Source organism: Colius striatus, chromosome 1, assembly GCF_028858725.1.
Source record: "Colius striatus isolate bColStr4 chromosome 1, bColStr4.1.hap1, whole genome shotgun sequence".
NCBI classification, from domain to species: domain Eukaryota; kingdom Metazoa; phylum Chordata; class Aves; order Coliiformes; family Coliidae; genus Colius; species Colius striatus.
This window is the reverse complement of record NC_084759.1, coordinates 141,906,393-141,921,397: the sequence shown is the minus strand read 5'-3', so window position 1 is coordinate 141,921,397 and position 15,005 is coordinate 141,906,393. Positions and strand designations below refer to the sequence as shown.

The 15,005-nt window shown below is 47.7% G+C and overlaps 2 protein-coding genes across 2 annotated transcripts in view; one reads left to right on the top strand and one right to left on the bottom strand.

Annotated features, from left to right (window-relative positions):
- Window positions 1-15,005, bottom strand: part of CACNA2D4 (calcium voltage-gated channel auxiliary subunit alpha2delta 4) — a 130,769-nt gene that overhangs the window by 35,554 nt on the left and 80,210 nt on the right. The gene's annotated exons all lie outside the window — the stretch shown is intronic.
- Window positions 7,792-14,723, top strand: LRTM2 (leucine rich repeats and transmembrane domains 2). Its single transcript, XM_010207705.2, has 3 exons — window positions 7,792-7,858; window positions 11,926-12,516; window positions 14,269-14,723. Exons 1-3 carry the CDS (start codon window positions 7,792-7,794, stop codon window positions 14,721-14,723), a joined length of 1,113 nt encoding a protein of 370 aa, XP_010206007.1.

The window sequence follows — 15,005 nt, the reverse complement described above, 5'->3', positions numbered from 1 at the left end:
CACAGTCTTTCCCTCCTCCACTAAGCAGGTCACCTTGCCGTAGAAGGAGATCGGGTTAGTCAAAAGACAAAGCCAGTTCTTGGGCTAACACAGCATGAACAATGGCAAACCACCAAGCATGGGCCATTTTGTGTGCATGGGATCAATCAAGCTTGCAGAAGCTCACTTGATTCCAGGAAGGAGGAAGCACAAGGAGAAAGGCTTACAGTTGAAGTGTGTTGGCCCTCATAAAATATAACATGGGCTTCTTGGTATTGATCTGGAAGGCCCTTGATTTGGCAGGCTGTACTGTTCAATAAACATCTGGCCTGGGACTCTGGGGACAGAACTGTGAAATGAGAGCTTCTGCTGTTAAAAAAACATTAGATTTTCCTGTCTTGATGATAAATTGTTACACCTTCATCTACTGCTCTGTGCATGTAAATGTAAATCTCATCTCAGACTGGTAGGCAACCTTCCCCTTTATGGATCTGCTGCATCCTTTGCCACTAATAAGAGACTCAAAGAAGGTACTGGGTCATCTTAAAATTTATGAGCCCTTGGAGAATCCTTCACAAATGTGGGCCCATAAATACTCCCCTTCTTGAACATCATCTGAATAAAACCAAGAAAGAGATTACTTTGTGATCCGGAACGCTATCCAACAAAGAAGTATGGAAAATACCTGTGTGGGGAGTAGGGAGGGGAATGAGGATCACAGAGCCATGATTCTCCCATCAAGCTGCCTTTTCTGCTTTATGCCTCTCCCTGGGTGTGCCACCCACCTACACCCCCAGGGCAGGCTTGCCAGGAAGAGGGGAGCAGCATTTGAAATGCCAGGGAGCTGAAGGACGCTTGTGGCATGTAAAGGAGGAACTGGTAGCACAAGGGTGCATCCCTTAGACCTGCTAGGTTAGAAGCAGCTGCAGTCTTTCTGTTGAGGGGCTGAGTGCAAGGATTAAGGGTCTGAGCTACTACTGACCATGAGATTAACCCCTGCAGGAAATTAAAGTTGTAGAGAAGGCCCTTCACTCCACAGCTGAGAGAAAGAGAAAATCTGGGATCTGGATTAGAATTGGCAGGGCTGGTGACAAGCCACCACCCACAGCCAACTGTTCCCAGCTGGATCAGAAAATGTTATCTCAGCCTGCTTGTAGAACACCCCCCTCCACATCTCACTCCATCACCAATTTTTGCCAACAGTGTGAGAAGAACAAAAACATCACTCCATGGCAAGAAAAAGAGGAGGAAACTGGGTAGTCAGCTCACGTATCTCTCCTCTGAGCCCCTCTCCCACTCCATCACCCGCTTCCCTTCTCAGCTGCCTCCGTTTTGCATGGAGGAAATATGCACGTGGTCTGTCATGTTCAACAATACTCGGAGAAGATGCTGGCACACACATGGCTGGATTTCTTCCTGTCAACTGCCCCCTCAGCTCTCCTCCTGCTGTTGCTCTGGGCCTCCTCCATATGCTGCACTCTTGCTGTGCTGGGACTTTCCTGTCACTCCTGTGTTGGATATCCCGGTCTCCCCACCTGCTTCCACAGCTTCCCAAGGAATCCCGCTTCTCCATGCCAGTCTGGGTATTTCCCATCAGTGCTACCCATTCTGCTCTCTGCTTTCTCCAATGGTTTGATGGGGCCTGATGGCCTTGGCATTTTCCAGCCCCTCCAACATCTCCCAGTCTCAATACTGTGCATTGGTCAGGGAGGCTTGGAGTGCAAATAATGTTTCCTGGTTAAGGTATGGGCCAAGGAATCAACAAAACCATATTCTCTCTTGATTTTGCCACAGGCCCATCAGGAAACCTTGGGAAAGCCTCACTAAAACTCCTTTATCCTTGTCCAATGATAGGACAAGGGTATAAGCTGGAAAATAAGAGGTTCCAAAGAAACACAAGGAAGAATTTCTTCATTGTGAGGGTGACGGGGCACTGGAACAGGCTGCCCAGATGGGTTGTGGAGTCTCCTTCTCTGGAGACACTCAAAACCACCTGGATGAGTGCCTGTGTGACCTACTCTAGGTGGCCCTGCTCTGGCAGGGGGATTGAACTAGATGATCTTTCGAGGTCCCTTCCACCCCTTGAGATTCTGCATGTTTCTATTCTATGTGACTTTGATAAGCCCTACAAATCATCTCTACAGGACAGGAGAGCATTTACCAGTCCAAGTGATCCAGTGCAAACACCGCATTTGACGGCTTTGAAAATCGTGAGTTGGGCGTCGGGAAATGATGTGGGCTCATGATGAGGTATCAAGAGCTGGACAGCTGAAATTCCAGCCAGACAAACTCAGCAGCCTTTTTTACCTCTATCAGAATCTACTCCTCCATAAAATGGAGAGAAAGTTGATTTTTCTTGCAGGGGCTTGGGGAGGAAACCTTTTTTAACACTAAATTACATTGGCACTTCAGAGATGTCTGCATATTGTCACTCCAAAGATCAGAAGATTTTAACCTCTTCACATCCCATAGAACACACTGAGGATTTATTTACACCAAGACAGGAATGTGGCAGAATCCCTTACAATACCGAGTGGGGTTTACATGCTTCCTACTTTCTTTACAGCTTTCTGTATGAGGTGTTTTGCTTAGCTGTGATCGATCACTGCAAGTCAGATTGGCACCATTTCTTCTGCAGCTGGGTTTCTAGTGTGAATTTTAAATGTGCTTTCCATTGATTGTGACAGTGCAACACTAACGAATCCTGAACACACATGTTAATAAATCAGCAAGTGCTGGAAATTAAGCCCCCAGCTATTTAGCTTAGAAGCTCACTGGGGCAGAGACACACACTGTACATCTCCACAGTGCTGCTGAGCTTGGCTCCCACCTCTGAGTGTTTTTGCAGTCCAAAGAGATAATAAATGAGAAGCTGCTGCTCAGACAAGGTGACTTCTTACGATCAATAATTTGCTAGACTGAGTCAGGTCTTTTGAGGGACCAAGAATGGGCATTATCTCCATGCCATCTAAACTCATGTCAGGAGTATGATTCCCCACTGGGACTCATCAGCCAGGTTACTTCATGAACTTGCAGTTGGTGTCATCAGACCACATGGTTGATGTGTCTCCCTGCCCTCTGTGACTCTTGCCCCTAAAGGGCTGCCAAAGGAACAGACACAGAACAACAAGCTTTAGTCAATGGATGCTGGAGTACCACCGTGCTCCTCCATTGTGGGGTGATGGTAATAAAACAGGAATCCTAAAAGCAATTAGGGGAAAAAAGACAATTTCCCTAAAATGTCCCCCATGCCCTCCCTTACCCCGCTGATTTTCTGATAAAGGCTAAAGCAATTCAGCATTGCAAAGGCAAAAGGGACTCTACCATCACTCATCAAGAAGAGTGTGGGGGAGGGATGAATGTCTGCTTGTACTTCCTGATAATTTATCTCTGGCATCTGTTGCAGTCTCTGCTACCTACCCTTTTGTAATGTAGGTCATCCACATGCCCTGCCAATGCTCGTAAGCCAGGCTGTTAACGGAGTCTGATCCCTGAGCCATGATCTAAGGGTTTGTGCAAAGGACTGGGAGAGATAATCAGAGACAGAGGTTGCTGGACTCTGTTTCCAACAGTGGCTCATCCCAGTGACACAGTCACCCGTCTCTCTATCCTCAGTGTCCCCATCTAAAAAATGGGACAGCTTTACCCACCTTCCTAGAGTAGAGGCACTACTGGCTATGACTTCAGACTTACTTGTGGGGGATCATTACATTCAAAATAACACCCCTTACAACTATGGTAAGAGCCCTTTGTAGAGCAGATGGAAAGCTTTGGAAAGAAGGTGCCACAGAATTGAGAAATGTTACTAAAACAGTATGTGGATGAAGCAAACTGAAACCTTCCCCACATTCACAGCATGCTCCTAGGGACCCTACTCATGAAAACTAAGGCTTTACCGTGATACTGCAAATGTTACCAGTGTGCAGACAGGGAGAAGGGAAGCACAAGATAGGGACAGTGCCTGCTGCAGCTTTTATGCCCTGGCAAGTGCTGCAGAGTTGTTACAATCTCCTCAGCACCAACCCCCCACCCCTGCCCCCCCGAGCAGTAAAGTTCCCTGTTCAAGCTAATTAGGGGAATCCTCATTAGAGAGTCCTCTAGAGTCTGACAGCAGTCCAAACATCCAAGTGGCACTTCAGCTCGGTGTATTTTTGGCCACTGGAGCCCATGGGCCAGAAATGAATGATTTCATTATGTTGCTTTGAGCTGAAACAAAAAAAGTTGTCGTTTACTGTCCTATATCAAATGGCAAAAAGAAAAGGCCATCACCAGCCCCACAGGCTACTCTGCTCATTTCTCCAAAAACTGGACAAGAGATTTAAGTCAAAGCACATGGAAGAAAGCTCTGGACACCGTGTCCCATGGATAACAGGGCATTCAACTGACATGTTGCTCCAGGGAGAAGGAACCATCTAGTAACCCCAGAAGAAAGACCAACGCCTGGTCTGTGGAGCCCTTGGGAGACTTCTGAGCATTGAGAGACCCAGCAATGCTGATCAGCATCGAGTGCCCAAACCTGGGCAATGCCACGCTAATTCAGAATGGATGGCACAGTGCCTCTCCTCTTGGGCTGAGGGCATACGGGGGGCACTTTGCCAGAGTCAGTCTGTCAGAATCCTCGCTGCTGGAAAAGTCCCTGGCTGTCAGACCAAAGGCAGACAGATAGATTTGGTGGTGCTCTGGAGAGCCTTGAGGTTTGGGCAGGTCCTAGTTGCCCTAAGACTATGGAGTTCTCAGAGCTGCGTTGGCGGTGAGCACAGCCAGCCTGGCACTTTGCAGAGCAGAAGGCATCTCTTGGGCCATGGTAAAACAGCCAATTAAGTCAGAATTCAAGACAAGTCAGAGAAAACCTTTAAAAAAGAAACTCTTAAAAATCCTCTCTGCCTCCTTGGTCTCTCCTGGCTGCAGAGTTTTAAACACTAAGGGTCTAACTTACACTTATGGGCAATAGGTGTGTGGAAGAAACTGTTTTTTTCTGGTCCTTAGAATTAAAATTTCTCCAGAAACACACTACTTCAAGGTATAAACGTAGAAACTCATTGGCCCTTGTGCTTCAGCTGTCAGGAACCTCTACCTATTCCAAACCTACTGCTCTGCCACCTTGAGCATGTTATGCTTGAAATGTAGGCAGTTTTGTACATGAAATGGATGTTGATAAATATGGGTCACAGAAGAGTCCCTGGTTACATGTGCAAGCCCAACTCTGTGCACACGCTTGTAAATGCCAGCTAGATTGGTGGTAGTACCTGCATATGTAGCTGCTTTTAAGTCTTAGGAAAGTGTGTGAGTGCACAAAGGGTGGCTTCTATCTATGGGGTGGGGAGTGCTGTGTTTATGTGACATGCTTTTAAAATCATCTTGGGTTTATCGAGGCGCCTCCATCTTTGTGCATGTTGCAGTGCAGGAGCCAGCATTAAAGCCTGAACAGGTGTTAATCACTATGCACTGTAATAAATGCTAAACATAGGGAGAGGGCTTATTTATACAAGGCTGCTCCTCCCACCCTGCACTCTGTGCCTCAGCATTGGCACTGCCTGAAAGAAAGAGGCTCCCGTGAGGTAACCAGAAATAAGCGCAAGAGCTGGACTTGCCCTGCCAGAGCAGAAGGAGCCAGGGGTAGAAACCTTGACCTCATCACCACCCTCATGTCTTGGTATGCAAGTTCTGCTCCAGCCCCCTACTGCTGCCTGGGGATGGAGTGGCTGAAATGCACTGAGTAGCAAGTGGGGATGGGGAGATATCAGCCTGTGGCCTAAGCAGGTGCCTGGGCTGAGGGGGAGTGCAGAGGGAATCCGTGTCACGAAGCACCCAAGGAAGCTGTTTGTTTTGGGTTTGTTTTTTTAAAAAGCTTAGCCCCCCTGATTGGAGTTGAGCCAGCTGATACAGATGGGGTGTTACAAAACAGAGCCAAAAGGCAAGAGCGCAAGGAACAGAGCTATCTATAACCCTGACAAAGTTAGATGGAGTGAAGGTGGGGAAAAGAGGGAAAGACAGAGTGTGGCAGGCAGCCCCTGATGCTGAGAGCAAGGACGTGATGGTTCAGCAAGGGGATTTTGAGCTGATTGACTCCCGCTATCCAGCAGGCAGATAAGGCTCTGTGGCTGTCAGCTTAACTCTGCCGTTTATTCCTGTGCTGTAGAGAGTTAAATAGAGCACACGGAAAGCCTACTGCCGGGGAGTGAAAGTCGAGGAGGGAGAGGGAAGGAAGAGGCTGTAACTGGGCAGTGCCCAGGGAGTCGGGTGGAAGTGGCTTCGGGCAGAGCCCCTCCAGGTAAGTGCCTGACGCGTTTCATCCTCCTCGTCCATACCGACAGCTGGGGACAGGATGCTTCAGGGATGGCATTTAGGATGGAGACATTGATATGGGGGAGGCTGGAAGTCTCCTTCTCAGCCAGGACGAGCGTGAGCACTGAATGGGGACAGCTATTTGTTGCGGCTTCACCTTCAGCGGGGACTGCAGGGAAAGGGCTCCATCTCGGTTTGGGGAGGTGGGGAGCTGCAGCGGGTGAAGGCTGGATCAGCTTCGGTGCTGTGAGATGTATTCATCTGTTTGGTGCACTGGCATTTGGATAAAGGAGCTAAACAGCCTTGCAAAATGTACTAGCTCAGGCACTGAACCTGCGTACCTTTCTGATCGAGATGCCAATCCATATATTTCCTGGTGGTTTACGTTCCCACATGAAATAAATCAAGTCATGGGAACAGGGGGGGAGGGGAAGCACCTGGCACGTGTGTGGGGAGAGTGTCCCAGTGGGAGTGCAGCACCCAGCTAAAATAATGCTGTGGATGCTGTCAGAGCCCTTCAGAGGGGATGGAGGATGGTTTATTTCTGGACGCTGGTTGAAATGTGTCCATCTAACTGCTGCTGTGACTGTGGGTGGCACAGCAGAGAGCAAGCAGGGGCACAGGAGGGTTGGTGGTGTTTCCTCTTTTCCTGCTTGCCACTACCCAAAGGGAAAATGGGAGGGAAGTTGGAACCTGTTGTCAGTCACTTATTATCAGGGGAGAGTTTATGGTCTTTGGGTTTCTAATTAGACTGAGCCTTTTTCCTTCTTCTAATTAAGATGTAATTCCTCTCTTTTCAACACTCCCACTCAGTCTCCCCCGCCCCAGGTCCTCCCTTCTCCTCTGAGGCTTGCTCGCTCTTCAGCTCCTGCAGTTGCTGCAGTGTGAAATCCCCAAGCTAAAGCTGTGCTCTGCTCAGCCCTGCTCCAGCCACTACATCCATTTTGCCTTAAATCCAAAAGGACACTCTGGTAGGGAATCTGGTGGGAGGAGAAGTGGCTTGTCAGCTGCGGGTGCCTGAGCCGTGTGTGCACAGGGAGAGAGTGCACAGGTGGTATCAGCCTGCGTGGAGGCGAGAGGGGATGAGCTGGATTCTGCTTCCCTGGCAGGGTCACCTCAGCAATTCATCAGGTTAACCTTGAGCGTGAGGCTAATGCAGCTGCCGTAGCAGGCTATGCAAGTGCTGGGCTGTCTCTTTGGCACTTAGGTGAATCGGGCCTTACTTCTGCACTGCGTGGTTCAAAGCAAATTAATGTTGTGCCTTCGTCATGCTGAGCCTTCTGAAACATCCTCCATGTCTCCTCCAAAGTGGGGCTGATGCCTCAAAGGCAAAACTCTGCTTGGGGAGGGGAAAGGACAACGCTGAGCCCAACCCTGCGTTCTGCGCCCAGGGAACTGAATCTCACCACTCTGCTCTGCTCCCTCCCTCCAGGACCTGGCAGGCAGGCTACAAGGTCATTCCTCCTCCCTCTGGGGCCAAGTGCCATACTGTCTGGTGGATGTGAAGACACGCTGGAGAAGATAACAATGCTGCCTACATCTGCAGGCCACCGGTGGAGGAGCAGGTTCCTCATGAGGTGGCAAGAGGCTTGTCGTAAGTAATGCCTCCTCAGGTACTAAGTGCAATAATCCTGTTTGTCAAGGGAGTGGAAAGAAAATAGGTCACATCAGGGTTAAGAACAGGGGAGAGGGATAGCTAAGAATGGAGATGTTTGAACTAATTCCTGATTCCTTTAGAGGCCAGGCTAGCTGGGAGGGAGAGTGAGACTCTAAAGCTGAAAATGGGCTTAAAGTGGGACAGTGAGTGATGATTGCTTCTGAATTCCAGTGGGCCTGGCAGGTGAGAAACAGCAAGAGAGATACCACTGCACAAAGATACACCCCAAACATAGAATCATAGAATGGTAGGGGTTGGAAGGGACCTTTAGAGATCATCTAGTCCAGCCCCCTGCAGAAGCAGGTTCACCTAGATCAGGTAGCATAGGAACGTGTCCAGGCAGGATTTGAAGACCTCCAAGGAAGGAGCCTCCACAACCCCTCTGGGCAGCCTGTGCCAGGGCTCCCTCACCTGAACAGTGAAATAGTTTTTTCTTATATTTAAGTGGAACTTTTTGTGTTCCAGCTTCATCCCATTACCCCTTGTCCTGTTGCTAGCTACTATAGAAAAGAGGGATGTCCCAACCTCCTGACACCCACCCTTTAGATATTTGTAAATGTTAATAAGATCTCCCCTTGGTCTCCTATAATATCTCTCAGATCAGCATCCTGTAAGCTGCAGCCTTCTCTTTGTGGTAGGGGTTTATACACAGGCCGCTGAGCAAAGCTCCCAGATCTTCACAGCAGAAGTCATGACAGATTTTAGAAGGGAATGCAGGATGCAAATGCAGAATACCCCTACTGGGCATTGCCACATGTAGTGAAAATCAAAGAGTAAATAAAGAAGATATCTTTTAAATTAAACCGTAAAAGTTCAGCCTGTGCATCTTCCCAGCGGCCTGCAGCATCTGCTACAGTATCCCCGAGTGCAGAGCTGCGGCGATGTGGGGCTTCGGGGAAGGTACTCACACTTCAGACAAGCATCTTGGGGACTGCAGCAGAGGAAAGGGGTAATTTGGAGAGTATCTATCACCACAGCACGCCTGAGCACTGAGCAGGTCTACGGTTTCCCTTGTTTCTGCCCCTCTGGTCAAATTTGGGGCTGCCACTGTAAGAAGCTAGGGGAGTTATTTCCTTCTCCAGAAAACAAGCACCTTTGTAATCCATCCTCACAGACGAGACTGCTGTATAAATCATTTATAATGAATATTATGTCTTGACATAATCTGATATACCTGGATCAGCTTTCTGACACCTAGTAGAGTCACCAAACACCCCACAAAGTAACTTCATCTTCTCCCTTCACACAAAAACACATACTATTCATCCTTCTGTAGGGCTGGAAGACATCTTTAAGTTCTGTTTATTGCTTCCCTGCCTCTTTTCCCTGTAGAGCTGTGTCCTAACCAGTGCGATGAATTCCTTGGTCTCAGCTCACATACTAGTGGATGCAGCTCTTGCAAAGACTCAAAATGAAATCAGACCTTCTCTATGATTTTAGTAAAATATTTCCAAGAGCATTAGGCAATGTATGGGTAACAAGAAGACATTTTTGGCACATCCTACATGGCTGCATAAACTTGGCATAAAGCCAGTTCCTGAACACAACCACAGTTAGCTTTCTGAGACTTTGTTCCTACCAGCCAGTGCCAGCAGACACGCTGGTGGAACCCCAGTCGGGGCTGGTGGCGGGTAGGCATTTGGAGAGATAAGCCCTGAAGAGAATGCCACCTGTATGGCATTACACACGTGTGGCTCTTGCCTTTCTTGGTGTACAAAGCAGCTAAGTGTTATCTCTTCATCACAGCAGTCAATCTATTATTAATACAGTACTTTTGTTAAGCATCCAGGAAAAAATGGGGTCACCCTGAGTGGCTCTCTCCCTTCCACACTCTAGCTCCCATTCTTTTATTTCTCTCCCTACAACAAAAGCATGATGTATTCTGCATGAAACGAAATATTAGCCAGTCAGACGGTACCTGCACTGCACTTGTTCACAGGCCCTGATCTGCTTTCATGGCAATTTCTGCTGTTGACCCCGACCTTTGCATGACAAGAAAACACAGAGGTGCTCAGGATAAAGACCTCTTGTATTTCACCATAAGGGTCCATAATTATGATTAAAAAAGCACACAATCTTGGCTTATGTGCACCTGAGATCTCAGCTGTAGGGCAGAAAAAAAAATCTTGAAGGAATTGTGAAATCTGGATGAAATAAAAAGGAGCTGAGACACTCTCTGAACACTTATTCCTTGGTCCTTATTAAAATCATTTAGCTTAGGATCCAAACCATGGTAGATCTCTTTAGGCTACCAGTCCACAAATCTGCCAATTCTTACAAGGTTTGCTGGGAACACAAAGAGGCCCCATGCAGGATGACAGGGTTTGAATATGAAGGCACCATCAATGACAGAAGCCAAGGCTTAATAAAGAAAGTGGGCTGTGGGTCAGACTAAACTCTAGGGAGTGGTGCAAGGGAAGAAAGGAAGAGCATGGCTGACTGCAGAGCTGTTCTGGGCAGAGTTTCTCCAGGGCGTGAGTCTCTACTCACTTTCTCTCCCCCATGGCAGTCTTTTCACAATTCCTTTGGGGTTAAGAAACAAAACACTTGCTTGTTGGTTCTTTGGAAAAAAAAAAAAAGCAGGACAGAAGAATTTGGTTTCCAGCCCAGTAAGAACAGAGAGACAATAAATACATCCACTTCAGCTGCCACTCACCCCAAAAAAGACTCTATCAACCCCAAGCGACTGCCTTCTCTGAAGAAAAGCGAGAAAGGGAGAGAACAGGGCAAAAAGGACAGACAAACCTGCTTCAGTTTTTAGGCAAATGCTCAAGCCTGTCACCTTAAAAAAAAGGAGAGAGCTGAATCTGCTTCCCATATTGAAGAAACTGTTCTCATTTCTACAAAAGGAATGAAGATGAAGGATGCAAATGTTTTACATAGTCTGCTTAAACATAACTCCCACTCCTCTAATGTCAGGAGGCACAAAGCTTGCTTTCCTGTCGCTGATGATTCTTTGTCACAGAAACGAGAGCTTCAAAAGCCACTTGCTCTCAGGGAGAGTTGGTAACTAGTGCCCTCATAGGGTCTGGACCCACATCTGGGATGGTGATTCACAACAGCTCTAAAAAAGGCTGTTTTTTGTATTGCCTAACCTTAGCTTTGAGATACTGCGGGAGAAAAGTTGTGTGTACTAACCCTTTTCCTAACACACCTTTCTTCAACTGCCAACCTGCAGTTTTTTTCCTCATCTCCATTGCTGTGGGCAATTTTGGTCAGAGGAGATACTTGCGGGGCTATTGCTGTGGGATGGAGAAACTATTTTCAGAACAATGGCAAGAACCAGGTGTGCAGTTGTTTAGGGTTTCTTTGCTTCTTTTTAACAGCTTTCTTGATCATCCCTTTGAAATGTAATCTAATTCATAAAAAAGTCTCTTGCCACAAGGCCCACACAACACATTGTGGATATGGAAATCAAACGATACCCTGACTTAGAGGCTAACTTAGACCTGAGTCTGATCTAGCACAAAGGTTAGGATTCAAACTGCAGGAACACAACTGAGACGTGGGTTGTTTTGTTTTCATTTTTTTCTTAAAAAGCTTTTCATGAATGTGTCTATTTATGAAAAGAACAGAGCTTCTTCAACATCTGCCACTCCTTCTTCTTCATCTCTGACTGTTTAGAAAGAGCTGTCCTTTATCAGAGGTGACACCTCCCACCACTCACTGCTCCGTTCTCCTCTGACAGGTTCCAGTGCTCTAGTATCTGTCTGCAAGGTCCTCTGGGATGCACTGTTCTAACTTCTTTATGAAACTGGAAGGATACTTGCTTGCTTGGTCATGAAAAAATTAAAAAAAGGCTAAGAGGAAAGTCATGCTGCCAGGGTGCGGGCCAGCAATAAAGGGATGTAGCTGTGAGGAAGCTCACCACACTGCAGGGCACTGCAGTGAAAAGTCCTGCTGTGAGGGTCCTATTGTAGCTGTGCTCAAGGCAGTGATGGATGAGGATGGGAAAGCACTGCTTTAATACATGCACTCTCTCTCCCGTGCTTTTCACCTTCCAGTGCTTGGCTGTTGGCTGTCGCTATGTGCTGCCGAGTCCTTCTTTGCTTGTCCTGCCTCCTGCAAGTGTAACAGTGGCAACCTGGAAGTGGACTGTAGTGGCTTGGGCCTCTCTTCCATCCCCTCAGACATCCCCACAAACACCAGGACCTTCCTCTTTCTAAACAACAAACTCAGCATCCTGCCAGGAACAGTATTTTCCAACCTCTCTGCCCTACAGAGGCTGGATCTATCCAACAACTTCTTGGACCAGCTCCCTCAGAACATCTTCAGTGACCTGGGGAACCTCACGGAGCTCCAGCTGAGGAACAACAGCATCCGGGCCTTGGACAAGGACCTGCTACAACACACGGCCTTGCTGCGCCAGCTGGATCTCTCCATCAACGGCCTGGCTCAGATACCCTCAGGCCTCTTTGACGACCTGCCTGCTCTCCGCTCCCTCTCCCTCAGGTCTAATCGCCTGCAGAGCCTAGACAGGGTGACCTTTGAGCCACTAACCAGCCTGCAGCAACTTCAGGTTGGGGATAACCCCTGGGAATGCGACTGCAACCTTCGAGACTTCAAGCACTGGATGGAGTGGTTCTCCTACAGAGGTAAGTGCTGGCGCAGCAGGAGTTGGAGGCAGGAGGGCTAGTCTTCCATAGAAAGGCAGACAAAAGCAGGCAGGGAAGGAACACAAGCAGATACATCTGGCTGGTCAAGCTGACCTGAATGCCAGATCTTAGCCAAAGAGCCTGAGGAATGTGCCGCAATGCTAAGAGACAGGTTAGTGCCACTGCACCTTCACATAGCAACACTGCCGGGCTGAGCAGTTCTCTGAAGCCCCAGATCTCCCATTTCTTGGTTTTGTTTCTGATCTGAAAAATTACCTTTCTTTTTCTTTGGAAAGGACTTTCCTCAAATAACATCAACATTTTAGGGTTGTGAGTTCCCTTCACCCTTTTTCCCTAAAGAGAAGTACTTTTCATGCTTGAAAATAACTGTCCTATTCTCTTTCTTAAGCTGAGAGAACTAAAAGCCTGATTTGGCTATAAAGCATAAGGTTTGCCTTCAACAAAAGAACTAGAGGAAACTGTGCCACTTAGGAAAATACTGCAACTAATAATGGCAAACCCAAACTAGAGCTCAAATTAGCAAGCCAGGCCCCAAGTCAGCCCGAGTATAAAATCATCCTTTCAAACCGAGCCGTTTTTGACAAGTTTGCATTTCCAGCTTTTCCTCGAAACACGGAAGGCTGGAAAGGTTTGTATCGCTCAGCAGGAATGCCAACGGGATGCCACACTTTCAGGAGCTGTGACTCAAAGAAAGATGGCACATTTCACAGGAATGATGATTGAAGGCCTGACCTTCTGAGCCAATGAGTAGGAAAGGGTCTCAAGTCATGTGGCTGGCAACAGTCAGCTGTCACATCCCTGCTGATCACAGCCATGCTGCAAAGAGATTATCTACGCCTATGTCTGTGCTTCAGTCTGAAATAGGCATTTGTGTGAGCACATGAATGCCACTTTCCTGTTTTTTGGGTGGGGCTTTTTTGGTTTCTTTCTTGACTCTCAATGGACAGAGTCAATGGAAAGCATGCAGAGTTAATGTCACATTTTTTTTCCCTTCCAAAGAAATTGCTCAAAATGGCTCAAGCATTTGTTTCAACATCTGTCACTATTTTCAGAGAGGGGGGATGGATTAGTTGTTAGAAGATGGGACTACGTGCCTATTGTTATTTCGAGAAGATACAGTCTGGTCCTATCTTTTTGTTTTAACTTCTTTTCTAAAGTAGCTCTACTGACACTTACATAACTCACTAAACAGTACAAGGCTGACTTAAGAGATGGTTTCAGAGGGCTTCAATATCTTGGCCTGAAAGGTGTCTATGCAGATGCCATGCACCATGAGCTCTGCTGTGAAAACGAGCAGAAGCACACCAGCCAGATGCCACAGTTAAAGTTGTTCCAGCTGTGGAGGGCTAAGGTATGCAAAATGTCTCCAAGTTTGGCAAAACGATAATTTTAAGATACCACATGTAGTGCTTCTGCTCGGTGCATGGAGGTGGAGCCATTCCTCCCTCCTTCCACCTTTGACAAGGACTGAGGGTCTGGTAGGCTTTCTTGAATACTCTTTCTACTCAGCAATACATTCACATGTGAGGGACTGGATTTTATGCCCTCACTGCTATAATAAAGCAGTTCCCCACTCGATAACCATAATCCTGCTATACCTAGCTTTTGTAGGGCAAATATTTAGCGGATGTGAACGGGGTCATAGGAACTTACCCCACCTGAGGATCTAGCTCTGCTGTCACTGTGTCAGGATGAAGCTGTGGTTCATTCCTATTATCTCTGTTGGGACAGGTGGGAAAATTGACCAGCTGGCTTGTACCCTGCCCAAGGAGCTGAAAGGGAAGGATATGCGAATGGTGCCCATGGAAATGTTTAACTACTGCTCCCAACTGGATGATGAGAACAGCTCTACAGTCCTGGACAATACTGGCCCACCCTGCACTAAAGGAAGCCCAACTCCTTCCAAATCTAAATCAGGCCCAGAAACAGAAGTGGAGCCCAGTGTGGGATGCCCTCAGAAACAGCGGTATAGGCCTGTGAGCGTGCGCCGGGCCATTGGCACTGTGATCATTGCGGGTGTGGTTTGCGGCATCGTTTGCATCATGATGGTAGTGGCAGCTGCTTACGGCTGCATCTACGCTTCCCTCATGGCCAAGTACCACCGGGAGCTGAAGAAGAGGCAGCCGCTCATGGGTGACACAGAAGGGGAACATGAAGAGCAAAAACAAATATCTTCTGTGGCATGAAACTCTTTTAGGAAGGAAAGGACAGCAATGAACAAAGGTACCTGAGAGCAGTCAAGCATGGGGTCCTCCAAAAATACATCTTCCCAGACAGCCAGACTGTGCTATTGCTCCACTCACCCAAGTAGTGTAACATGCTTCTGGGGGGTCAAGGCACCTGGCTCTATTTCTGTTCCTCTGCCCCAGGCCCATTTTATGCCCTTTCACCCTTGGGCTCTCCCAGACAAATAAAGTAGAGTCAGACCTTGAGTGCTTGCTGTGCCTCATGCCCTTGCACAGAGCTTC